The sequence below is a fragment of the Centroberyx gerrardi genome, chromosome 6, assembly GCF_048128805.1.
Source record: "Centroberyx gerrardi isolate f3 chromosome 6, fCenGer3.hap1.cur.20231027, whole genome shotgun sequence".
Taxonomy (NCBI): domain Eukaryota; kingdom Metazoa; phylum Chordata; class Actinopteri; order Beryciformes; family Berycidae; genus Centroberyx; species Centroberyx gerrardi.
Genome location: NC_136002.1, coordinates 18,344,710 through 18,371,168, shown reverse-complemented (window position 1 = coordinate 18,371,168; position 26,459 = coordinate 18,344,710). Strand labels below are relative to the sequence as shown.

The following is a 26,459-nucleotide window of genomic DNA, read 5'->3' as shown; positions in this document are numbered from 1 at the left end:
GAGAGGGAGAGGGAGAGGGAGAGGGAGCGAGAGAGAGAGAGAGAGAGAGAGAGAGGGAGAGGGGAGAGGGAGAGGGAGAGGGAGAGAGAGAGAGAGAGAGAGAGAGGGAGAGGGAGAGGGAGAGGAGAGAGAGAGAGAGAGAGAGAGAGAGAGAGAGGGAGAGAGAGAGAGAGAGAGAGAGAGGGGGTTGGGGATGATGTGTAAATATGTTAATGGATCATGTATCAGGCCAGCTGAAAAACAGCATCGTCTGTGGTCACAGTCAGTTCATGTGGCAGTTAAATAGTAGATATATTGACCAAAAATATAACAATTTGACAGAATATTGCAATTGTGATTCATATCATCACAAGTTTTTTCCATTTTGGACGCACCTCTCTTAAGCAATTAATTGCAGTTCAATGTGTGCAATTTTTCAATTTTTTTTTTTCTTCAATTAATTGTTGAGCTCTACTAGATATCTACCTGGTCACTGGGAGGTTTCTTGTCTCCGTTGACCCCAAGGAGCACAGCCTCCTCTGTGTTGTCACTCTTCATCTCCACCACGATGTTATCTTTGTTGGACTTCTCTTTGGTGCTGCAAGACCAAGAATACCACAAAGTCAGTAAAGTCAATTTGTATCGTAATATATACTGTTTAACTATACAACCATAATGATGAATAATGATGTTCATCTGCAGCTTATCATATTTTACGACAGATCCACACAGTCTAAACACATGATGATTTATCGACACCATATTCTCACACTCCAATATGAGCCTCTGAATGACTCAGTGAGCACAGTTAAGTGTCTCTCATCACACTTACAGGTCCTGCTTGCCGGATCGGCCGCAGATCTTGCCCTTCTTATAGAGGAAGTAGAGCACGCTGCCCAAGATGGCCAGCAGCAGGATACAGATGATGATGACCGCAACGACAACACCACTGCCCTCTGGTGGGAAAGAAGCACAAGTACAAGCACAGGGTTACTGACTGTTAAGTGCATTAGGAGTGAGGTGAGGCGGGATAGGAGCCGGAGCAGAGCATAGGATACAGGATTGCATCAGGCAGGCTGTGCAGCATTCTACAGTGTGTAGGTAGCTAGCATTATACAAGGCGGATCACAAAAGAGTGCAGCACTAGCATCACTCAGGCGACCTAAATCTGGCAACCTAAAGAAGGGAAGGTGCAATGTCAATTCAGGAGAGTGGCAGTGTAGGAGGAGTGTGCTCTTTAGAAAGTATGCATATACAAATAGCCGGACAGCATGCACAGGTAATGGTGAAGATGATGAACAATGCAATCAGCGGTCGTTTCATGTGTCGTTCATGGGGCAGGATGGTCTGATTGGAGGAAAGACAGGAGGATGCTGTGGAGAAGTGGAAAGGAGCTTTTGCAGTGTGGGAGAGTCTCAGTAGGCTTCCATACAAACCTTTCTTGATTTTCTTCGGCGGGATCGCTGTTGCTGCTTTGACTGAGAAAAACCACATGAGCACAATTATCATCGGGCAGCTGGGTGTATATAATACCTGATATCAGCGGGCCTAATTCAGATCGGCAGCTTAGGTCTTTAGCAGAGACCTGAACCAAATCTAATAAATGTGTGATCTGAGAGAATCTTATCAGCGATTTGAGCCCGAACATTTCGTAGCCGGTCCCAGAGAGGCCGATTACTGACTGGTCAGTAGCAGAACAGTCATTTCCAAGAGCAGCGGGGCCTCGCAGGCCTGTTTAATCTCATTTGACTGGCGCTTCACGAGAAACAACAACCTAAAACAGAGGAGCTGGAAATTTCCTGGCATGACGTACGTGAGTGAGGGCTAGAGGTGGGGGTGGGGAGGGAGAGAGAGAGAGAGAGAGAGAGAGAGAGAGAGAGAGAGGGAGAGAGAGGGAGAGAGAGAGAGAGAGAGAGAGAGAGAGAGGGAGAGAGAGAGAGAGAGAGAGAGAGAGAGAACGCAAAGCAGCCATCGTAATGGGAGTCAGGAGACTTGCTCTGAGTGCATTTTAAACATCAGCTGCCTTCTACAGTTACACCGATGCGTATGAACGTGCATGCCATAACACTAACAGTAATGCACTACTCTATGAGCATGCAGGAGCTAACAAAAGGTCAATAATTTTCATTCTTATCTGCCTTATTTACTCAATTTTCTTGGATAAAGAAAAGCTTCTCCTCGGGCTACAATGTTTTCATCTTCTGGTAAATTGCAACAGCTCTATTTAAAGACCAGATCAAAGCGAATAAAGATACTTATCATGTAATAATTCACCCAGCAGAGCATAACAGCTGCACCTACAATTAGTCAATAAAACACCTCACGGCAATAACAGAGCTCATTGGTATAAACCATAAAAACTATAAAAGCCCAATAGAAGCCACAGTGGTTTTAATCAGTCTAACCCTGCCATAATAACCTTTCAGTGATGCCAGTGCGCTAATTGCTTCAGCCTCCAGGTGCTTTCTTGTTTTCCTTTCTCTTCCTTTCTCATTCTTTCTGTCTGACTCATAGAAAAACGGCACAACCAGACCATGAATGAAAGTAAGCCTGTAAACCATCTAAAACTGCAATTATACTGAACATGCAGAGGATGCCCTTGATGAACAATTGAGGCATTCTCTCTCTCTAGAGGTAACAGCGTGTCTGCCAAGTAGTTTTCCTGGGACCTCGGCCTTTGTTTGGCATTGGCGGTTTTCTTTGTTGTTCCTATATGTGAAGCATTTCAGTTAGATTATTTTAAGTTGATCTGACTTGACTGACGAGAGGCAGGCAGGGCAGAGTGACATTAGTGTGGTCTTACCTGTGGTAGAGGTAGTGGTAGTGGTAGTGGTGGTGGGAGTGGTGGTGGTAAGTGTAACTGAAAACAGGTAGAGGCAAAGGGAGGACACTCCCTGTTAACACACTGGGGGGGCGGAGGGACGCACATTCAACAGCCACACAGCCGCTCATTCTCACCACTTTACTGACTGAAAGGTTGAAATTATATTACAGCCCATAGCAGAGCTCGAGGGGGTAAAAGTAGATAATAAAACGACAGACAACAAGGACAGAAGGAAAGGGGAAGCAAGGTGGTTAAGAGAGAGAGAAACACACACACACACACACACACACACACACACCCAGACACACACAATCGGAGACAGCAAGAGCATACAGGAACTCACTGGCTTTGATGCTGAAGGCCATAGCGTCTGTGCCGTAGTCATTGGAGGCGTTGCAGAAAGCATTGATGTCAGACGTGACCTTGACACTGACCACACTGTGGACTCCATTCTCTGTCTCTTTATGGGACACTGTCTTCAGGACCTGACAGAAAGTAGATGCACACACAGACAGTAGAACAATAAGCTTGGTGGTGCTACGGAAGGGAGTGGTTTTCATCTAAGTTTAACTTTTTTCTAGGTCAGATTTGCAGAATCCAATGCAACTCTGATGCATCCTGTGTCTCAAATCAAGTGAAACAAGTAAACATGTCTTCCTGCAAATGATGCAGGCACCCCTTGGGCCAATAAGTAACAAGAGGCATCATCACTCTAAGTTGCATAAAAACTGGACCAGTGGTGTAGCAGTTAATAGTGCCTACATCAGGCCAATCAGTGGAATTTTGACCTTTAATTGTAGTGCCCCGATAAGGCCAATCAGTGTAATATTTGAAACACCAGAGCTCAGTGACAAAATGCATCATCGAGCCAAGTTTCGTCCAAATCAGATCAGCGATATCATGTTTGCTGGACGAACGGTCCTCCGCCTCCCAAAATGGGATCGAAGGAGTAAAATCAAGTCAGATCTAATCGAATGAGTTGACATTTGGAAAAGCAATCGTGTCCAGTTAGAGTTTCTCTTGCAGTTGTAGCTAATCCAAGAGGAGCATCTGAGAGGAAGCCTCCCTGTCCCGTACCTGTCCGTCGGAGGAGGACCAGGTGATGCTGGGGGTGGGGAAGCCTCGGGCGTGGCAGCTCAGGTTCACCGTGCTCTCCACGTTCTCCTCGATGGCCGTGTTCACCGGCTCGCTGATCTCCGGTGGGCCTGCAGGACGGAGGAGAGAGAGAGAGACTAAACCACAGAGACGAAACAGGACACTGTAACTTTCGCGATGTTAAATCTGATCCTGAGAATAAGTTCTGCCAGGCTCATAAAGTTCCAGAAATATTATAGTAGAATTGTATTAGTAGAACTGTATTAGTAGAATACAGACTACAGCAAACTATATATAAGTTTGTGTTTGTCATTATAGTAAACTAAAACTAAGAAGAAAACTTGTTAAAAACATTGTCATAAACTGAAAAAATAAAATGAGACTGAAAAAACTGAAACTGAACTAAAACTATCTTGTCTACTTGTAAAACTGAAATAAAATAAAAATGTATGTGAAGTTTTTTAGGGTTAGGGCTTTTCATCTTTTTGTTGTTGTGTAAAAGAGTTTTGCTTTTGTTTGTATTACACAATACCTGTTGCAAACAAAATACCTGTTTTGAACTTCAATCATCATACCTTTACCTATCATTACCTACCAAAAATATTAAAACTAGAACTGAAACTAAATACAAACTAAACTAAAACTAAACATTTGAGAAAAATAAAAACTAAACTATAACCTGAACCTGCAGTGAAAACAAACTAAAAGTAAACTATAATACCTGGTGTTAAATTTGTTGCTATACATCCCTATTCCTTTGTCAGTGTTTGCTCCCTTACATTAGGTAAGTAGTTGCTCATCGGTTACACTACAATAATACCTTAAGAATAGGATATTGGTTATTGATTGGGCAGAGATGTAATGTATAATTGCGATCAGGCTCACCCTGGACGAGAACACGAAGCACCCCGCTGGTTTCCATCCCCTCAATCTCAGGAACCGTCACCACACACACGTACGTCCCCGCTGTGTCGAACGCAGCATCCTTCAGTGTCAGAGTGTGTCCCTTCGAAACCTCCTCGCCGTTCTACACACACCAGGACACAAAAAGCTCGCTTACACACACACTGAGGTACACACACAAATATAAGGCAGGGCTTAACACTATACCTGTTTTTAAAGGGGATGCTTCAGTGAACTCCCTTGTTTTTACTCCCGTCTGTGCAGAGAAATTACAAACCCTGTTTGATGTTACAAGTCTAACTACATTAAGAACTGGACTTGGGCCGCTTTGCAGTCATTCTGATCTCCTGAGTTGAGCAGCCCACTGAGACAATACTCGTCTTTGAACAGGATACACAAACATTTTGGGCAAGCTACTGCCAACAAAAACAATCCAATCAAATCAACGCTCTGTATCAGACTGGCTCCTGATTGGCTGCCTGTTACGTTTACCATCTAAACTTCTGGTTCTCTGCTGCTTGGTTGCTTAACTTCTTCTAATGCTATTTGCACACATAGTATGCACTTAGTTACACCTGCATGCACAAGATCCAAAAAGCAAAACCTGCATAGCTCCAAAACATGAATATAGTTTTGTTTTTGTTTTTTGTTTTTTTTCCCTCTTCTTCCCTTCCCAATTATTACACTGCTGCAAAGGCAGGTCAACTAAAGTCCATGTTATATAGGGAGAAGTCCAGAAATGACCTTATTGTGTTCCATAAGCCATTCCATCCCCGATCCAAAGATAGGAGAGAGGATGCTGCCTTTCCTGTGCTTAAAAGGTTCAGGAAATCCTCCAACCACTAATTCATATTAAACAATTAGCTTTCCTGACTTTCCAATAGCCAGTGCTATAACTTTTTGTGCAGATTTACAATGAATGCCACTGGGCTGAGAATCCAACAAGCATTTAGCCAGACATAGACTTATATCTCTTGCTGCGTCCCAGAGGCCCTTAACAGCTGGACAATGCCATAGTGAATGCACAAGGGTGACAACAGTTTTGAAAACAGGGTAGCATATTCTATGAAAACTGTACAGTATGTTAATTATTGTAATTATTCTTGGCATTCTTTTTTTAGGTGAAACAAAAGGTTAATTTCAGTTAATTTTTGTCCGATTTTTGTACTATTAGTGAGTTTTCAAGCCTTGAAGTGCTCATGTTTAACCTGATGTTTGTGTGATTGTATACAGTATATGTGTATGTATGTGTGTGTGTGTGTGTGTGTGTGTGTGTGTGTGTGTGTGTGTAGCAGCTGACCTTAAACCAGGCAGCGTGTGTCGAGAGAGAAGAGAGGGCGTTGCAGGTGGCGTTCAGCCCCTCTCCTTGGGACAACACACTGGTGTCTCCAGGCATCACCACAGCAGCATCCAGATCTACACATACACGCACACACACACGCACAAATACACAGCAAAGAGATAGAGAAAGAGAGAGACAGACAGACAGACAGACAGAAAAGAGACAGTAAGAGAAGTAAGAGAGAAAGAAAAATCAAGTTAAGCACATCAAGTATTATTGTAAGTACTATTGGTAAAATGCCAAAGTGCAGCTATCATGGCCATGTATAGTCCTTACAGTTGACAAACACACTGGTATTCCCCATGAGCTCCTCATAAGTGTCCAGGTCCAGGGTGACACAGTGGTACAGTCCATTGTTCAGACGGGTCACATTCTCCAGCACCAGCACATTGGAGTCCGGAGTCATTTCATTCTACAAAAACACAAAAGAGACCGCTAAATACACATCGTCGCTGTCGAGTGAAAACCTCGAACCTCCAAAAGTACAACTTTCAGGAACCTTCAGGAAGAAAAACAGCCTCGTTTTTAGCTTGATGACAATCCATTTTCGACATCCAATGGGTTTGCATAAGCCCAAGAGGTCAGAGAATTATTTTCAACCCATAGAGGAGCATGTAATCCTTCAATTGAAGCGAAATATAAATAAAACTGTTACAAGGTTTCCGCATGACAACAGCAACATACTGACATACACACTGTACAATACAGTCAACAAAGTAGGCCTACAGTATGCTGTTTGAGTTACTTTGTGCCTTTGGTGAACATGATGAACATGAGAGGGCTGAGTTTCTTACTTCTTCATGTTTGAAGGTGAAGGGCGGTTGAGGATTCCCGTTGCCGCGGCACTGAATCTCGACCGTGTCTCCTTCCTTGATCTCACCCTTGGGTGACTCCACCCACACACTGATGGCAGTGGAGGGGTCTGAAACAGATATGGGAAATAAAATAGAGGCACACGGAGGAAGTTTATCGTTCAGACCCCATGAGATGTTGATGGAGGATGTTATAACTGGGCTTTTGGTGGATTGTTTTCAACATGTGTGGGTCCTTCTGATGCATAAGCGACAGAACTTTACGGTTAGGTTTCCCATTAAGGCAATCTGTAGAAAAATATCATGATTTATAAATGGCTAATCAGACTTTATAAATCACTTTTTCAGACCTTATAACAATATGTAATTGAAAATATATATGAAGGGTTTCATTCAAAAATGCTATACATCCATTTTGGAAAAAATCTGCTACCTGAAATTCATCAGGCAACATTTGGAAAACATAAATGATTCTGTCCCTTAAGATGACTGATAACTTCAATACTAACCCATAATGTGCTTAACTTTCATGCCATGAGTGGGTGTCATGTTTTTTTAAAAGGTGGATATTTCAGTGTGGAACAAAACTCCTCACATGGACTCACACACAGTGATATCGGTATTTCACTCGTGGCTTATAAAACATATTTAATGTATAGATTGACAGTATTCAGTAAAATCGATAGCTGATATTTGAATGTGGAAAACTCACAGTGTACAGTGATGTTAATACGGTTGGTCTCCGTCATCCTGATTCCTCCTGGGACAAAGTAGCTGACCTCGCAGTAGAACAGAGCGTCTTTGTCCTCCTTCATCACCTTCATACTCAGCTCGCTCTTAACTGAGAACAGACCACTGGATTCCCTGGTGACTTGGTACAGCACAGTCACCTCTGAGAGACACAAAAACACACACAAACACACACATAAAAACACGCAAACACACACAAGACAAGAGAGGGAGAGAGATGGAAGTTGAGAGGAAGACATGTTTAACGCTTCAACCATATCCAGCCATATTCAAGCTATAGCCATTCGTGTTCTCACCATCAGGAACGTTCTGCATTGGCGTGTTGTCTCTGTACCAAGTGATGTTGGGCCTGGGGAAACCATTTTTGGCCTCACAGCTCCCGATCTGCAGAACAGGAGGAGAGGAGAGGAGAGGAGAGCAGGGGAGAGGAGAGCAGGGGAGAGGAGAGGAGGGGAGAGGAGACCGAAAAAAGAAATTGAAAGAAATAAGTTTTTCCTGAAAATGAAATTTGCATCACTCCCATGCTCTGGTGTCCAGACTTTTAGTACAATATAGACTCTTACCTTGGATGGGTTCTCATTGCCGACCCAGATCCCTGTATGAACCTGTTCAATGGAAGGAAACTCTGGCGTTTCTGCAAAGGAATCAAGAAGAAGTATGACTTAAGCGTGTTGCCTTAAGTGTGTTGGCTTTGTACCGACCAGTTTCCTCTGCAGTTTAGCTTTTTCTTTCCCTCAGTTCCTCTCTGGCTACTTCAAAGCATTAACTAAAACACACACACATGATGCACGCAGGTTGAATCTTACCGAACACCCTCAGCTGCGTCCGTCCCTCGCCATTCCCAGCTGTCACACCGTTGATCTGACAGATGAAGTCCAGCTCGTCCTCCAGCTGCACATCTGTGATGGTCAGCACCAGCTCTCCTGTGGCTCCGGAGCCGTTGACGCTGATCCGGTCGGTGAACGGCGTGCCTTGGTCCATGATGTTCATGGTAGTGTCCTGGTAGTAGATTCTCTGCCTCAGACCTAACTGCGTCATCTACGGATCCAAGTTGAGACATGTCAAGCATCACATAAACATCACACATGTATGTGTGTGTGTGTGTGTGTGTGTGTGTGTGTGTGTAGGTGTAGGGGGGTTTATGAAACTCACATAAAGCCACTGTGCCATCAAATCCCCGCTGCCAGTGGATGTGAACATGCAGGTGATCTGAACTGTGTCTCCTCTGAACGCCTCCACTCTGTCCTCCATGTTCACCTCCACTACAGCCCATGCTGCTGAGAGAGAGAGAGAGAGAGAGAGAGAGAGAGAGAGAGAGGGAGAGAGGGAGAGAGAGAGAGAGAGAGAGAGAGAGAGAGAGAGAGAGAGGCGACTTGGTGGGTTCTGTTCAACACATTATGGCCTTATATTTCCACCAAAACAGACAAAAAGTGTTGGTATCTCTACAAAAAAATCAAGAAAATCCCGAAAGAGAGAAATAGCGTAATATGTCAGAACCTGGAAATTCATATCACGGCTTTAACTGATGATTTCTATCGCTGCGAGAAGCTCACATGTTGAAATATGGCACACAAACACACACACTGAGACATTCTCCAGCCACACACCCATGACATAAACTGAACAGGAGGCAGGGAGGCAGAGAGAGAGAAAAAAAAAAAAAGAAGAGTAGAGAGTCATGATGGGTCAAAGGCAAGACAGAGATGCTATGAGAGGAATGAGAAGCCCACCCATGTCCACATTAATGTGCTGCATTCCAGTATGTCACCCTCTCACAGGAAGAAAGGCTCAATTTACAGGCAGCATAGTAGCCCCTCTGTTCCTTCTCTGTCTCTGTCTGAGGAATGAGTGGTTTTTCCCCTTCCAGGGTCTCTCGGCGTGACGCATCCCACTATAGGACGGACCCCCAATTACACTTCACATCGCAGTGTTTCAATACGTGTATGAGAAGCTGCAGAAAGGCGTCGCCCGGAGGTAACGAGGCCGCCAGGTTTGATTTAGCCGTTGCTTGTGCTCCTATTCATTACGCTGGTGACTGAAGGCTTTCTCGTGGTAGTGGTAAGTGAATGAAGCGATGGCGGGAGGGGTTTCAGTTTACGTCAACTGCTGCAAGGGAGAAATTCTTAGAAGAATGTAGATGAGCTTCATCTAGTGTCCTGCATTTCACTGATTTTTATTTTCTCCCTATCCGTTTCATCTCCAGAGGCATTTCCCCTTTGCTGGGCAGTTATCGTAAATAGGGATTTGTTCTTAACTCAACTTGTATGGAACAAAATACTTAAATAATAAAAAATAAGACCTCACTTAAACACCACCACACAGCAAAAATGAATTTTAGCTTCATATTCCATAAACAATAACAATTCTGCTAAAGGAGTGGGATAAACAACTTGTTTCCAATGTAGTTTTCACTTGTTTCTAGATCATTTCTAGAAAATTCTTGAAACAATGTAGAATAAGGACTCTATCATAACTGGTATCAAAAGACACTTCATCCAAGTGATTATTGAAACGTGTTGATTTGCTTTGGAAACAAGTGAAATTACCTCAACCCACTGGCAGATTTTTTCAATTGTCTTAAGAAAAATACAATTTTAAGACACAGTAGTAGACCCAAAAGTAAAATGCCTTGTTAAGATGATGCAAGATGATGCAAATGCAAACAACAGAGGAGAAATATCATTCTCTGCCTGACTCATCCCAACAAAATACCAGCGCTCCCTGCTCCACGCTCCATTACCTCATTACCCAACTACCTGTCACTGCATTACTTCGCCCCATGCTTCTCACTCCATCTTCATCTGCACACACAGTAAACATTTACTAAACCCTCAACCTGCTCCCCTCCCTCCACCCCTCCACCTCTGGCTGCTGCTTGACCTGCATCTACAGTAAGCATGCCTCCCTCCCTCTCTCCTTCACTCCCCCAGTTCTTCCCCCCTCTCTCCACCTCCCCATCTCAGTCCAAACTCCCCCTTTCCATTTCTCCCTCCTCATTTTCTCCCACCTGCCTCTCCCCTCTCCTGTGTGTTGCTGTTTACCGCCGGCTAATGGAGCCGGACGGATGCTTTCCTGTTAAAGAAATCCAATTAGCTTCTCCGACAAAGACATTTCCTGGCCATTAGCAACGACAGGACAACGCTGACTCACTCGCAGCATCCCCTGCTCCAGCTAAGGAAGGGCCATGGGTAGTGTGCGGAGGGGATACAAATATTCTCCTATTGTACTTTTCAATTCAAACCAGCAGTTTCCCAAACTCTGGCCCCGCCCTGTCTGATGGTTGTACAAGGCTTGGATTGTAGCTAGAGCTGAGTTACTGGAGGCTATACGTGTTTGCTCTTGGGAATCTTACTGTAATCAAATCTCATTAGTTATTCTACCTGTAGTGGAAATTATATTATACCATTCTATTTCTCTATGCATTAAGCACTGTCTTATTTCTATGTTGTCTGCTCTCATGCTCTCAGTACATTTCCACTGGCTACTGTGTGAAGATGACCCTGGAAAGTCTAGCCCGTTTATCTTTGTCTTGCACAGATGCTCCCTAATCGTAGAATGTTTCAAGTATAAGAATGTGCCGGACTTCTCATGACTCAGCTGTCTCTCCTACATGATTATAAGAAGGATGGACAAAGCTCATTGTTTCGCTCTTTGTCTCACACACTCGTTGTGTAGACATTGGCCTGCTTGCAAGCATTAAAGATCAACAAAAAGACATCTCTCAATCTCCAAGTCTCTTTTTATTATTACGGAAATTTCCACCACACTACCAATATTCATCTCCACAGTGCATCTACCGTATGTATACAGTCAATCAGAGAAGCTGGCATCCCAGGGCCTCAGATCGATCCTTTCTGCTGATGAGAAAGTAGATATTGGAGTCCATGCAGATTGGATAACAGCCTTAAATCTGTATGACACAAACAGCCAAGCAAACCCTCCAATAGTGGCGCGGTGGGAAAGCGAGGTCTCTCCAGCTTTATGAGCTCCCTTTAACAAACAATATGCTTTCTCCTGAAGAGTGTGCGTCTGACCCTGAGAGAGCAATTCCACATGTTGTGTGTGTGATTTCCCCAAGAGGGGAATGTGTGGGAGGAGAGGAGAGGAGAGGAGAGGAGAGGAGAGGAGAGGAGAGGAGAGGAGAGGAGAGGAGGGGAGAGGAGTGGAGAGGAGAGGAGAGGAGGGGAGAGGAGAGGAGAGGAGGGGAGGGGAGAGGAGAGGAGAGGAGAGGAGAGGAGAGGAGAGGAGAGGAGAGGAGGGGAGAGGAGAGGAGAGGAGAGGAGAGGAGAGGAGGAGAGGAGAGGAGGAGAGGAGAGGAGAGGAGAGGAGAGGAGAGGAGTGTAATTTAGAACATATGGACAGTGCCGGGTCGTGGCAACGGAATTTGAATAGCAATGACAGAAAACAGACAAAAGGGACAAAAAGTCTAATTTTCACACGATGCTGCAGCATGACTTGTTGGGAAACAAATGGCTCAACATCTGCCCCAAGGCAAACTCAGTGATGTCAGTTAATGACAGGATTCCCACACCACAGAGAGACAGGAAATCCCTTATTTCAAAAATAGCAATGTTTAAAGTCACAATGACATGAAAAATGACTCGTTTACCTTATTACTTTTTCCATGCCATAATATACACCTATTTAACAATAAATGCAAAAATTATTATTTTCTTGTATTTTTATATCAAAATCCCATTACATTTACTTCCTGGAAAACGGTATCACAGATTTTTGAACAATCCCGCCCCTCTGCCTGTCTCTCTCTAACTGATACCCATTGGTTTACACCCCTCCCCATGTTATGTTATGTCCCGCCCAAATATCCTGTTTCAAAAGGAAATACATCAAATTAAGGAAGCGAGTCATGTCATTTCATTGTGACTTTAAAGTCAAAGAAACACAGATACACAGAAAAAATACCAGAGAAACATACCAGTTAAAAGGAGGTAGGCTACTTGCCTCCGATTTATATAGCTAATTGAGTCTGGGACAAAAGCACACACACACACACATACACACACACACACACACACACACACACATCTCAATTAGTCTGACAGCAGTGATGATTGTGTTGGCAGTCTCCTCTGCCACAGAGACAGCAGCTTCAAAGAGCTCCAGTCGCTCCGCAGCTGTAACGAGGCAGCTACTGCTGATGTGACGATCTGACTCAAGGCTGCAGGTGACGCCTAAACACAAAACAAAAGTCTCGCTTCAGCTGTTCCTTCTAAAACACAACTCCACGCACAGAGGAGGTGGGTTGCATTCAAAGACACGACAAAGCTAGGCGCTCTTAAAGATAAGACAAAATAAGCCCCAACCCAACTCCTCATGAAAGAGAGTGGAGGCAGATGGGATAAGGCTTCAATCTCGAGGGGGAAGCCAAATCACAGACATTGTGTATCCTGACAAAAGGCTTTGATTTGGCTGTTAGACATAACAACCACTGTCTGGTCTGTAGAGAGCGATGATAACAAAGCTTCCTGTCTGGCTTTCTGTGCTTCTGTGGCTCCTTATCAACACCTATAAAACCTCTTGGTATAAGTAAAACCTACTATAAATAGAAAAAACTGTCATCATGTGATGTGTGATGGGCGAACATGAAGGGGGGAGTGTCAACTATCTTAAATCAGTATGTATTTTAAAACATTTATGGTACCAATGTATATTTCAAACAGACACATTGAGCATCACTGCGACAGGTACAGTAGATAGATGAGAAATGGCATCTGGTTGTTCAAAGGCCGTAATGTGTTTTGAGTCTCTGACCATGAAGGTTTAGTGGACACGCTGCAGTCGACCTGCGCTCCCTCTGTCTGTGCTGGCAACTGGCCCAGACCGCAGATGGTCAACAGTGAAGGAGAGGAGAGAAAGAGGAGAGGAGAGGAGAGGAGAGGAGAGGAGGTTCACCAATACACTAACTGGCATTCAAATCAAATAGCCGTTTTCTTTTCACTATCTTACCTATCTCTTTCTCAACTGTAGAATGTCAAATGAAGCAAAAACGACAAACAAAAATTATCAAATCATTTTACTAGACTGGCGAGGCACACTACTGATCTTTAAAAAAACATTAACAAGTACTTGCTTGAATCTCAATCTCTAATTCCAGATCAAAGCTGTGGCGGCTGACAGGGTGATCCCTTAAACACACACACACACACACACACACACACACACACACAACCTGAGACCATTCAGCCCTGGTGTCTGGGAGCCGTGAGGTGGGACGAACCCATCATAAGTGCAGGGGAATCTGGTATAAACACACACACGCACATTCATACCAAAAAGTCTCTTAATCATAGCTCACTAATCCCTGGGGCAAGCGAGTAGTGACCCTGACCTGGAGACATGACTCCAGCAGTAAGCACATCATTACACGCTTTACAATAATCATCCAAAAGAAACTAGCACATGACACACATCCCACATTACTGTTTTTCACTCATTACTCTCCATCCAGTTGTTTTAATGATTCAAAGACGGCTTTTCTGCTCTCTCTCCAAATGGGCAGATGCAGGCGACTCTCTACTCCAGAATCCATTAATCTAAGCGGCGGAGCAAGCAGTTTTGTTTGCATTACTGAGTGTCCTTATATAATCTGTTTCAACCATCGCTAGTTTAGAAGGTACTGTATTAATATTTACATACCAAGGATTCCCCAGCTAAGACGTCCATTCATGTTTAATTTATACTGGGGCTCTTCTGTCATGTTCTCTGAAGAAAAGACTGAGACTCCACCGAACTCAGGCATGAGAGGACGAGTGTGAATATTACATTAAAAGGGAGGAAAGGAGGATAGAGAAATACAGACAGCAGTGTGTCTGTGTGTGTTTTCAGTCATGAACCTAGTTTTAATTACTTCGCCAATTAGCTTATCCTGTCAGGTGAGAGCAATGCTGAGAAACACAGTGAACGTAAAGGCAGCAAAAGCAGCAGAGATGTGGGGGCATCAGTTTAGTCCACTTAAAAAAGTAACGAGGACAAACCGCAATCACAATTACATTAAATTAGTTTTTTACTGAGAAACAGCCATGCCTCGGGGTATGTTAGTTAAAACCAGATTGCCGTAATATGAAGTGACAACTCGCCGACGTGTTTCCAGCCTTGTCACATCTAAGAATAACAATGGCCTATCGAGCTGGTTTGCTTACATGATACAGCAGAATTGCGGTGCGTTGACCCGACCGGCAGCAGAAATAGCAGCCCTACTTCAGGACTGGGTGTGAGAGAGGGAGCATGGGAAAACAGTGCCTCAGTCAGGCTGCTCTTTGTACGATGTAAATAGGCCCGAGCAGGCTGAATAGAGTGTAGAGTTTACATGAGAAAACAAGAGAGATAAAAGACGAACAAGAGAGGATACGAGAAATAAAAGAGAGAAGTAGAGCGAGGGTAAAGGGGGAGAAAACAGGGCGGCAGATGGAGAGCTAGATGTGCGAAGAAGAGGGCGGTTGGGTTTATACCGGGTGTATTGTGCTGTGTTTGAGAGTTGCTGTAGCTTCTGACATTCATGACACTAATCCTTCAACAGTACACGTATCTGGCAAGCAGACAGAAATGGTACCAAGCTGAAGATAACGACTGTCACTCTATCTCTAACGCAGCCACTAAGGTGAGAGTGACTGAGAGAGGTTCACAATGCCACTGTCAACTCCAAACTACCATTCCCCGACCTTCCACTTTCATTTCTACTGATAAATTGCAGGTTGTTAAGTTTATACAAGTGTCCCAGAAAAACACCACCTTTCACTGACGTCAAACCATCAAGCCTCTGGCTCCTTGGCATACCAATGAACTGCATGGCTGGTATTAAAAATCTTTTTTTGATTCTGCTTTTCTACTCAAGTATAGTTCAATCAGGAGAGATGGATGAATGCTCAAATGAAAAACTTTATTCATGACATGAAACATGATGGTGACGAAGGTAAGGACAGTGACTGGAATGACAGCAGCATACAGCATAGTTCTGTGAGTAGCACAATAGCATAGTAGGTGACGTGTTTATACTCCTTAGACTCACGATTGGCTCTGAAAAAGAGAGGGAAGTGACGGCTAACTTTGATTGGTTCTCTGGATAAAGGGGGGAGAGTGTTTGCCAACTCGGATTAGGTAAAGAGAAAGCATGAATGAATGAATGATTTAGGTAGTCTTTCTGATTGAAATTGCATAATACTTCACTTCCAAGCACCAAACATGCAAATATTGTCGTCCCCCATGAATGACGCAGGCCCTCTTTGGGATAATCAGTAGCAAGATGCATCATCACTTCAAGTCTCATCAGAATGGGACTGGTGGTGCAGCAGTTATGGCCTTTCAAAGTTTGAAATTTTGACCTTTAATCATAATGCTCTCATCAGGCCAATCAGTGTATTTTTTTAAACACCAGAACACAGTGCCAAAATGCATCATCCATCTGAGTTCCGTTAGACCGGTGGTGGCTGAGATATCACATATGAGTTAAAAAATGTGTCCTTTAATTATAGCAGCCACATTATGCCAATCAGTGTGATTTTTAAATGCGGCAACACATTGCGAAGATGCATCATCCACCCAAGTTTCATCAAAATGAGACCAGTGATGTCTGAGATATCTGAGGTATCACCTGGCCTGATGGACAGATGGAGTCAGATGGAGATGCAGGCCGATCCCTAGTCGTCCCCCTACATGGATCCATCAGCAGAACAGTAGCCACACTTAGCTCAGCTCAACTTGCCCTGGCTAAACGGTGTAAAAGAATCTTATAAGACATTCCTAAAGATGTAAACACTGTGGGCCTTGTCAGACGTTCATCAATCACATTAGTCCTGTGACGCACCCCAAGGCATTTTAACACACACCACAGAGGGCACTTGCCTTTAATAAGGCACTCAGAACCATCAAAGGACTGACTCATGAATCCCACACATACCATCACACGGCTCTGGCAAGGCAGGCATACTCCATTTCCATGAAGTGAACATGCAACAGAATTTAAGTTGCCATGCATAAGCCACTCAAATGAAAGAATGTCAGATGTTCTACAGTAAACACCCTGGTGATAAATAGATATGATTTCTGCAGCCATTACTTTTTAACACTGAAGATTTTGTTATGCTATTTGGAAATCCATCTAGCAATCCTGTGGCTATAATGCTGCAAAGAGAACTGACAGCTTCTTTGATCCCAGGTGTGTGATGGTGCTAATGAGCAGGGACCCCAGACACCATGGCCCTAATATATTTTACTCTTCATTTCTTGTCTTTTCTCATAAATATGTATGGACTTTTTCTATTCACTTGCATTAGCTCTCGCCAGTTATCATATCAAAGCTTTCATTTATAAATGAGGACTCTTGAGACCTAATTAAAGTCACAAAGGCACAAAGAGACATTGCTGAGGCTAGTTCTCGGTGCGGTGACCTTGGGTTGAGCTGGATATCACTACTGTCATGGCTCTATTCCCGCTCTTCCCTCACTCTGCTGAAGAAGACAGCACCAGCCAATAGCACCATTCAGAAATAGCATCTAGAAACTAGACGCCAGAGGAATTTGTTTTAGATGTGAATGGATCGAGATAGGTAGAGTGCAGTGTAGTAATCCAGATGTCATCTATCGGTGCCAAATGGCTCCATATACATAGCCAAAAAACCTGAAAATCCAAACTTTTCAGATCTATAGGAAACACGTCTGTAGAAACTACTGTAAGTTGTCCAGGATCGGTCTAGTGTGTGGATCCTGTGTGAGTTTCAGGTGATGTTTTATCTGCTGTGTGCAGGAGACAATGAGACAGACAGCAGCAGCTGCACAAACCACAGCGGACTGCACATTCCCACGATGCCTGAGAGAAGGCAAGGTCGGCATGTCCCACTGACCTGCCAGCCACTTTTCCTAACACACACACACACACACACACAGCAATCCCCAGGGTGCTGGAGCCGAAGGCGTGCAGTATCCACTCAACATGCCATCAAAATTAATGATTTAGAAAGGCAGAGGAGACGGAGGATAGAGGGAAAGTAAATACAGTTGGGAGGATCAGACTGGACCACACAGCGGGGGAGACGGAGAGGGAGTCGCTCTGATTTCCCCTGGTGAGGCTGATCCCACTCTGTATTCCCTTTCAGCGGACCACCTGTTGCAGAGATCAGATCAGGCCAGACCCGGCTCGGTCCTCAGCACTCCAGACTCCAGTGAATCACCACTGTTAAAAGCCTTGGCTGGATCTCCCATAAATATTAGTGATGATTATAATAATGTTAATTCTGATGGGTGTGACGGTGCCCTAGAGGTATGAGAAGCAGGCATGTGACCAGAGGGATGGCAGCTGAAGACCCAAATCTAGGTGGGGAAAGCAAATGAGAAAAGCTGTTGCTTCCCTCAACAACTACAGTACAAGAAAGGTGCGCTTGAGCCAGGCACTCAGTTGCTCTGTGGCCATCAGTAGAAGACTGTGGTTGCAAGGGGAGGCAGAGCAGGTGCGAATGTGTGTAATTGTATGAAGTGTGAAGTGTGGAGGTGCTGAAAAACAGCATGATTCAACTCTCATACAGGGAGAGTCAACTTTCCCCGGATGAATAAAGGTTAAAAAACAGCACGTTTTCTCCTGGGAGCAGGGATGAACTGCAGGAATGACACACTTCATACCGCAACTGCATGGTTCAAATATCATCTATGTGCATATGCGATGTATGTTCAAAATTGTCAAGGGAGCAGTTCTGGATTAGTTTTAAAGAGTGTTGGACTAGCATCAAAACGAGGCTGGAGCCGTCTCAGATCACAGCTGTGAACAGTAGACCACCACAGGTTCACTGACCTCAGGCTAATCCCTCTTTGATAAGCGGTTCTTTGGTCTTCCTTCAGCAGACGCACACCAAAGAGAGTTCACTCTGTTCCCCAGCCTTTGATAAATACTTGGCAACAAGACCCACTCCCCTTTACTCAAAGTTTCCAAACCCAGCTATTTTGATATACCCCCCCACCCCCCCGCACATAAAATATGTGTTGTGCCTGACTTCTGACTTATGTGAGATGTGGTCAGCTTCCCATGTCCAACTCCACGACTCCTCTAATATTAAAACAACATAGTTAAATGACAAAAAATCGCTGCCATCTTTCAATTCTGTGCTTATGTGTGTGCCATGCCTGTGTGTGTGTGTGTGTGTGTGTGTGTGTGTGTGTGTGTGTGTGTGTGTGTGTGTGTGTGTGTGTGTGTGTGTGTTCTGAGTGGATCTCAGTGGGCCTCTCCCCTCATGCCTGCTCCCATGGTGGTACAAACGTCCCCTCCATCCCCTTTCCCACGTCCCAGACCAAAAAAACAGTCTCCAAATCAGCCACTGTGTAAGCAGGCAGAAAGAAAATAACACAAGCTGCGCAGAAGTATGGGAAAGGCCAACAGGGACGGTATTTTTGTGCGGCATTGGTGGTGATGATAAAGAGAGAGAGAGAGAGGGAGAGAGAGAGAGAGAGGGGTCCCATGACATGGCTTCACAAGTATGAGATGTGCGTTGCTTGCTGCTGGCATAGACGGGCTAAAGATAGAACGCTCTGGAAGCTAGCAAGCACAGTTCAGACAGACAGACACACACACACACACACACACACACACACAGGAAGCTATTTGCCCATCGACTCACAGGATAAGGTATTCGGCAGCAGCTCTCTCCTTTTTTGGTGCACGCTGAATGTGGCATGAATGAATTACAAAAGGATGTTCTGCTGGTCTGTGACAATACATCCATTTGTGTGTGTGTGTGTGTGTGTGTGTGTGTGTGTGTGTGCAGGTGTGTGTCTGTGGATATATGTGTGTGTGTGTGTGTGTGTGTGTGTGTGTGTTGGAAGTATCTGTACATGCTTTGGGCCAAAGATCAAATAGAGATATCACCTTTGTAAAGGAGGAAGAGGAAAAGAGGAAAAGAAAAAGGAAAGGAAAAGATCTGACAGCTCTTGTGTTACACATCAATATGCAATATGGCAATCTTGTGTTTTATAATCCTTATGCAAATCTTAAAAAAAAAATCAACCACATTCCCTGTTGCCTCTGTATATCATGTAAATGTACACACATATGACCAGTAGACCATGGTGAAAATGGATAGTGCAAATATTTGATTTCAGTCTGCCTTCAGAGCCGATGCAAATAGACACACTTTCATTTAGCACTCGGTAATAAAATTATAACCAAAGCACTGAAGAAGTCCTGTTTGCACATAAAGTATGGGCAAAGCAGGCTGAATGACGGTGAGGAAGGTGAGGTGAAGGGCTGTAAGCCCCACATCAATGTGGGCATTTCAAAACCAGCGCGGTCCAGCTGAGTATCGCATTTAGGCCGACTTCTAGCTGCATGGCATGACCATGGCACGTTTTATTTCTGTCATTTCATTATTCACTGACATTGTTTCCTACGTTCAAAATAGATATCCTATGAAAGTATTTGTGTTGAATATTAATGCGTAACTACTCAAACCAGAATTTGTCTGGTAAATGGTTGAAGCCATTGCAGTTTCCTTGATGTGTTTATGTATGATTAGGATATCTCACAGCCAAGTATGCGGGCATTTTTATGTTGTGCACAGTGCAGTTATATCTTTAGTCCACTTCTTGAAGGGCAGGTTTGTAAAAACATCGTTTTGGGCAAAATGAGCATTATGTAGCCTATACAATAATCAAATATTGTTATAAGTCCCCAGTAGTTGGAGCTCTAAGGTCATATAGTCGGTCATTTAGTAATGTTTAGGCTGATCTACAGTAAGCTGTATGGCTGTACTGAGCACCACCGTGCCTCCAATGCGCTTGTTGTCTTGATATGTTCTGGAACCTTTTCCCTCCAGACCGACTCGCGGGAACACCGACCCCTTGGTGTTCCGGGACCTCATCATCTACAAATTAAGCACTGGCCATGGGTGAAAATGTTTGTTATCAAGCTGTCCAGACAAATATGATTTTAATCACACTCGCAGCATCTCAAGTTCTCACAAAGCTTTGACTGTTCATTAAGCACAAATAAAAAAAGGACATGCGGTTTGAATATCTCACATGTTGTGTTCTGAGCTCCTGGGTATTTCTACAGCATGATGAAGCAACCAGATAAAACAATGATCTCTTTTTACTGCATCAGCTGTTTCTACACGAGGAATGCTGATTAAAATGGATTGAATTGAACTGAATCAAATCATAACAGCTCACTTGGTATTGAATGTCTGGTGTGACTAGGTGGAAAAAGCCTCTCAATAATCGCAGCTCAAACAGAAGGGACACAACCTGTGATGCAAAAATAATTTAGAAAATGTAAATTGATGCATAGATTGATAACAGAAAACATAGATTGATAGAGGATAAAACCCTATAAATGTAGGCCTTAGTTATCCCATAGACAAACACTAAAGCCAGAGTGCAAACCATAAAAGTTAACAGTCGCGTCACCAGTAATCTACTGTAACTAAACACTGTGAAGCCACAGGATCCACATCAGTCTCCTCTGTGGAGTCAGCGAGGCAGTGTCGCGGCTCAGGCCTGATAGGTTGCATTAGGTTAAAAGGGTCCTAATGTGCATTAGATCAGCACAGAGCGTTGTTTCAGGAAAACAACATCTATTATTAAGCAGGGCGTTGAACCATGGGAGAATAGGAGGAGGCAGAGATTCTGACAAAAGACCAAGCGATCCCGTCTGGTCTCCACTTATGCCAGTCAGACCCGCTCCCACAGGATGACTTCAGATCCAGGGCTCAAACAGAATCTGAAGCAGCAGAAGCTTCACAGTTCAGACTTGGACCTGGAGCCTGTTGACTCAGGCTCTCAGCTCAATCCTCTGCGTCTGCCCTAGTCTTCTTTCTAGCAAGATTTCCCCCAAACAAAGTCCACTCCAGACCAAGACCCCCTACCCCCCAACCCCACCCTGCCACACAGAGTAGGGCTGAACGATATTGACATAAAATTGCAATTATTTGACAGAATATTACAACTGCAATTTAAACTACGATTCAAATCATCAATTCATATATCAAGTTATTCTTGTCTTTTTAGAACTTTTTAGAACTTTAAAATTGTTTAAAGAAAAGTGATTTCGTTAAAAAGAAATAGATGTCAGTGTGCAGGATTTACTGAGTTTGAGTGTGATGAAAGGTTTTCACCAATAGCGTACAGCGGATTCATGGACCAAAGATTACCCAGAGCACTGAAACACCTTGTTTAGAAATCTATTTTGGACGCCCTTCTCTTAACCAATTAATTGCAGCCTCTGCGATTTGGAAATTGTAGAAGTTCATATTGCGATTTCAATTTTCTTTCAGCTCTAACACTCAGTCCAACGCCCATCATCCTGCCTTAGTTGCAACCTCCAGTCCCATTTCTTGCGACACATCAGTCACTGTCCACAACATTATATTATTGATATATATCACTTTCACTTGCCAGAGGGAGAGGAGCTGGCCCTCTACAGCAATTATCCACGGCGCCTGGTAAAAGAGCAGCACTGGAGTCTCATCTTTATCACACTCTCTATCACATCTCCATCATAAAAGCAAATACACAGAGAGAGCAGTGTGGAGAGGTGGGGCCTCCACTGGTCCTCCACTGGCCGAGCAGTGAGTGTTTTTCTCACATCGGCAACACTTACCAGGGGGACAGAGAGCGCTCTGTGTGTGTTTGACCTCAGAGCAGAGTTAAGGGGTTGAGGAGCACATAAATCACAGTGCCAGGATGGAAGAGAGGCCTCAGCAATGGACTTCTCCACCAGAAATCAAAGCGTAGCAGCCGATGATTGAGTCGACGTCTACGGATGAGATCATTCTTCATTCCTTTGCAGCCACTATCAATGATCTTTATTCAAACCAACATGATAATATTTTCTAGGCTTTGTGCAACATGTTCTATATGATATCAAACCATCTGCAGTGATTTTCCCTCGCATAGAATACAGTATCTTGACCACCAAAGTGCAAAACATCACAGAGGGCTGAGGAAGATTGAAATAGCCGCCTCTGCTCTTGTTTCATATTGACATTCAGTTTCACCTCACAAATCTGAAGCACATGGCCTGTTCTCCTCCTCAATGCTGTGAACTGTTCTCTTCACTGTACATCATGCAGGACGAAATCAGCCAGACAACAAGGTTTTCACTGGCCACTTTGCGAAGAATTTCACATGCGTTGCAACAGCATTGCATGTGTGAAATGAGATTTTGCATCTTTCCCTGGGTGTCATGCTCAAATGGTGACAATATCAGAAGGGTTAGGACTCGGGATAATCTTCGGAAGACATCTCCCTGAGGATCCAACATCCGGAAATGTCCATTCACATACATTAGGTATTGATAATTTCTTAAGTCCTTCTTCAGTAGCCTTGTCTTCCTGCCATCTTATCAGTGTTAGAGACGACTTCTTCTTCAGATACTGGCCTTGGTTCAGCTTCTGACTTAGATCCTGCCTTGTATCCTGTTGCATTTATGTCTGTGATGGATTCTTGTTTACGCTTGCCAATATCATGGATTTGCTGCCTGGATGTCCTGCAGCTCTTTGGATGCTCATGTCTAAAACTTCCTTCTTTGACAAAATTTTAGAGATATTCATCTGATAATGGATAAAAACAGACCTCTGAGGCGTCCTGGTGGCCTGGGACCCTTTTCGCATGTCACCCCATCTCTCTTTCCCAATCTTATCTGTCTTTCTGTACTCTGTCTACCAAATAAAGGCAGAAAAAGCCAAAATAATCTTATTGGTACTGGATTTATTGTAGCTCTTACTAAGGGGTTTTTAACCACCTGCCACCTGAAAACCAAGAGCTAAGGGTTTGGACCACACAACATTAACAACATTATATCCGCCTGCGCCCATGAATACGTATTTGTGTTTGTGCTCGCATTTCTGTTTGCGCTGTCACTCAGACCCTCTTCATTAACAACACTGTGGAGAGCAGCACTGTATCATCAGAGGACCACATTCATACTTAGCCAGCCAGACCACAGAAATCATGCCAAGAGCCATATTTAATAGCTGGATTTCATTTGGCGCACATAATCGCACCACATTTTAATCCTAAAATAGTCTGAGGCAGCCAGAGCTAGCTTACATCACCCCCGTCTGAGAAAACAGATCTGGAGAAGAGAACAATTGTGGAGACATTGTACTACCAAGATGTTTGCTTTCAAAGCATTAGAGCAGCTGTTTGCAGGCTGATGTGTGCAAGCTTTGAATGATTTCCTTCTACGGTATCATGTTATTCATGATGGAATGGTAACCACAGACATACTGACAAATGAACCGACAACATCCTGACAACAAGTGAAGTACGTCACCAAAGAGACTGTCCAATGATCAAAGTTATTAGAAGTGGGATGTAAATATTGTGCGCCCGAACAAACAGAGCTTCTGGCAACTGTCTTTTGTCAAACAGTGGAGACACCAGCAATCGGCACATCTAAAGGAACCATTTTCTAAATTGGCAGACTTTACCAAAATACCTTTTTTTGTATATTTCTTATCTCTCTGGTAATTGTTTCCTTTTTATTCGGAGCTGTAGGTCAAGATAGGCCTTTTATGTAACAGGAGGTCATGTTGGCTCATTGGATAACTGATGAATACACTGTCTGTGACCGTTTTTCAAAATAAAAAATGTTAATCGCAAAAAAATAAACTGTGGAGACACTGCACACCTCTGACAACTGATGAGCAACAGCTTAGGAATGCAGACCAAATATTTGCAATAGGAATGCAATACATTTTGTGGTATAATGGGACAAATTAGTTGTCTTACAATCTTACAATAAATTAAGCAAAGTGTGTGAGTTTGACAATGACACAAAGTTAATGAGTTTTGGAAATATGTTGGATGTAGGATGTATGTAATATACACATGCCCCACATATATCCCATGTGACAGTGTGGATGGTGTTGATTACACCATCTCATTAAACCTCCACACCCTTGGAAGGGTTAAGAATGTTCACTATTTCTTAAAGCCAAAAGACTGTGTACCAACCAATCATCTTGACACCGGAGTCAGTGTGACTGACAGGATTGGACAACTGGCTGGTCTGTGGCCAATAAGCAACCTATGACCCAGAACAGGGGAGAAAGCAAATTGGACCATTTCCAATAAACGCCTGATCTCAAAAATGGTTGCACTGCATTGGCAAATGTCTGTACTGTTACCTAAAAAACTGCTCATGCAAGCAAAACATTCACCCTGCCTTATTATTATCACCATATCCTGTTGGAAAGATATGGTAGCATTTAATATTGAAACTGCACATGGATTCAAGTGCTGTAGAATATTTACTAATAAAATTATGTGACTACTGTATTCAAAATTCACTTGTGACATCTTTTATGTACAGATAAAATAAAAGTCTGTCTCCAATAATGGTCTGGCACTCGGAGGTCTGCGCTCTCCGAGTGCCCTTCTAGTTATCTTGGTTGTTGTGGCAAATAAACAACTAGATATTATTGGGCATTTCTGAATCAAAGGTCTTTGTTTGGGATGGAAATGTCAATATCTAATTCATTTTTAAATTCATTCATTCATTCAATCCATTGTACCACTCTAGAAAACAATATTTTTTAACAATGTAACAATCTTTTTCCCCTTCTACCCTTAATAAAAATTTAAAAAAGAAACTCTGATTCTACAAATGTTACTTATTCCTGTTGAAGGCTTAGCTGATGAAGACTGTGATATACTGTCGGTTAGACTACTGCTGACAAAATGTACTTTGGACAAAAGCGTCTGCTAAATGACATAATGTATGTAATGTAATTTTGCTGTCATGGTTATTAGCTCCCATGGTGACCCACATCTTCAGGTTGTCAGGTTGGCTTTAGGCTGCCTGTATCTGTGTATCTCAGTTACAAGTAATATTTTAAATTTATACAGAAAGAATTCGCCCTTGGAGTCGACATGAAGTTGAATAAAACTGAACTGAAACAGCGCAGGATGACGACCCACAGCCTCTCTACAGTCCGGATCTAACATAAACTGGCAATAATCAGAGGAGACATTCAATATCATTCAGGTAGACTGCACAGCTATTACTTAGGACTGGCAAAATTACACCGTAACAGTGTGTTTAGCCTTCTCATTACATTCTTAGATTCCGCTCTACGCTGAAAACAAATGGATTGAGTGGAAATCAAGGCGGGCAGTTTCTTTTTAGGTCTGAGAAGTCCAGCAGAGTCGTAAACAAGCCGCTGTCGTAACAAGCTGCCGGCATGCTAAGTGTTTGTTTGCAAAGCTGCCTGCCTCCTGTGGGTTGACCCATTAACACCAGCAACACGGACGCTACCTGGGAATAGAATAGAATAGAATATTGTCCATCCTTTCTCCATGGTCCAAACTCCAAACTACCTCTCTGCAAGTCTTTCCGTCTCTATGCCTATTCTGGTGTTGGGCAGGCAGCTGGTCCATCTGCTTTTAGAGCCCTATAAAAAGTGATACGATCCTCTGTGGCCAAACACAAACTGCAATTATTACTTTTGTGCATCAAAGTATGCCAGAAAAACACACCAAAAATCCATACGCAATTTTGTGGAGAGGACAAAAGCAATGTTGCAAGAATATTTCTCCGCAGCTTGCACTGTCGTGAGTGAGGGTTAATTTTAGGTTAGAAATTTCAAGCAGAAATTGAATATAAATGTAATACAAGTGATTATTCACTCGGCCTCAGACTAGCAGACTGGTTCCCCCTGCACCTCTTCACCACCTCTTACATAATCAGAGAAAAATCTCCTCACTGACCGATGATGTTGATGTTTTTGGCTGGTCAGACATCTCTTAATTTA

General features: G+C 43.5%; 1 protein-coding gene across 4 annotated transcripts in view; it reads right to left on the bottom strand.

Moving 5' to 3' along the window:
• Nucleotides 1-26,459, bottom strand: part of mcamb (melanoma cell adhesion molecule b) — a 36,880-nt gene that overhangs the window by 2,079 nt on the left and 8,342 nt on the right. The window contains exons 2-16 of one of the 4 annotated variants that reach the window (XM_078284372.1): nucleotides 8,858-8,982; nucleotides 8,512-8,743; nucleotides 8,269-8,339; nucleotides 8,002-8,089; nucleotides 7,668-7,847; nucleotides 6,938-7,065; nucleotides 6,420-6,555; nucleotides 6,102-6,217; nucleotides 4,784-4,925; nucleotides 3,881-4,008; nucleotides 3,147-3,288; nucleotides 2,783-2,839; nucleotides 1,416-1,457; nucleotides 812-935; nucleotides 466-577 (exon numbers count right to left, since the gene is read on the bottom strand). In XM_078284372.1, the coding sequence (XP_078140498.1) occupies nucleotides 466-577; nucleotides 812-935; nucleotides 1,416-1,457; nucleotides 2,783-2,839; nucleotides 3,147-3,288; nucleotides 3,881-4,008; nucleotides 4,784-4,925; nucleotides 6,102-6,217; nucleotides 6,420-6,555; nucleotides 6,938-7,065; nucleotides 7,668-7,847; nucleotides 8,002-8,089; nucleotides 8,269-8,339; nucleotides 8,512-8,743; nucleotides 8,858-8,982 (1,823 nt within the window). Of the gene's footprint in view, nucleotides 1-453; nucleotides 578-811; nucleotides 936-1,415; nucleotides 1,458-2,782; nucleotides 2,840-3,146; nucleotides 3,289-3,880; nucleotides 4,009-4,783; nucleotides 4,926-6,101; nucleotides 6,218-6,419; nucleotides 6,556-6,937; nucleotides 7,066-7,667; nucleotides 7,848-8,001; nucleotides 8,090-8,268; nucleotides 8,340-8,511; nucleotides 8,744-8,857; nucleotides 8,983-26,459 lie in introns of those variants that run through there. The other 3 variants (XM_078284373.1, XM_078284374.1, XM_078284375.1) reach the window with 3 other exon arrangements.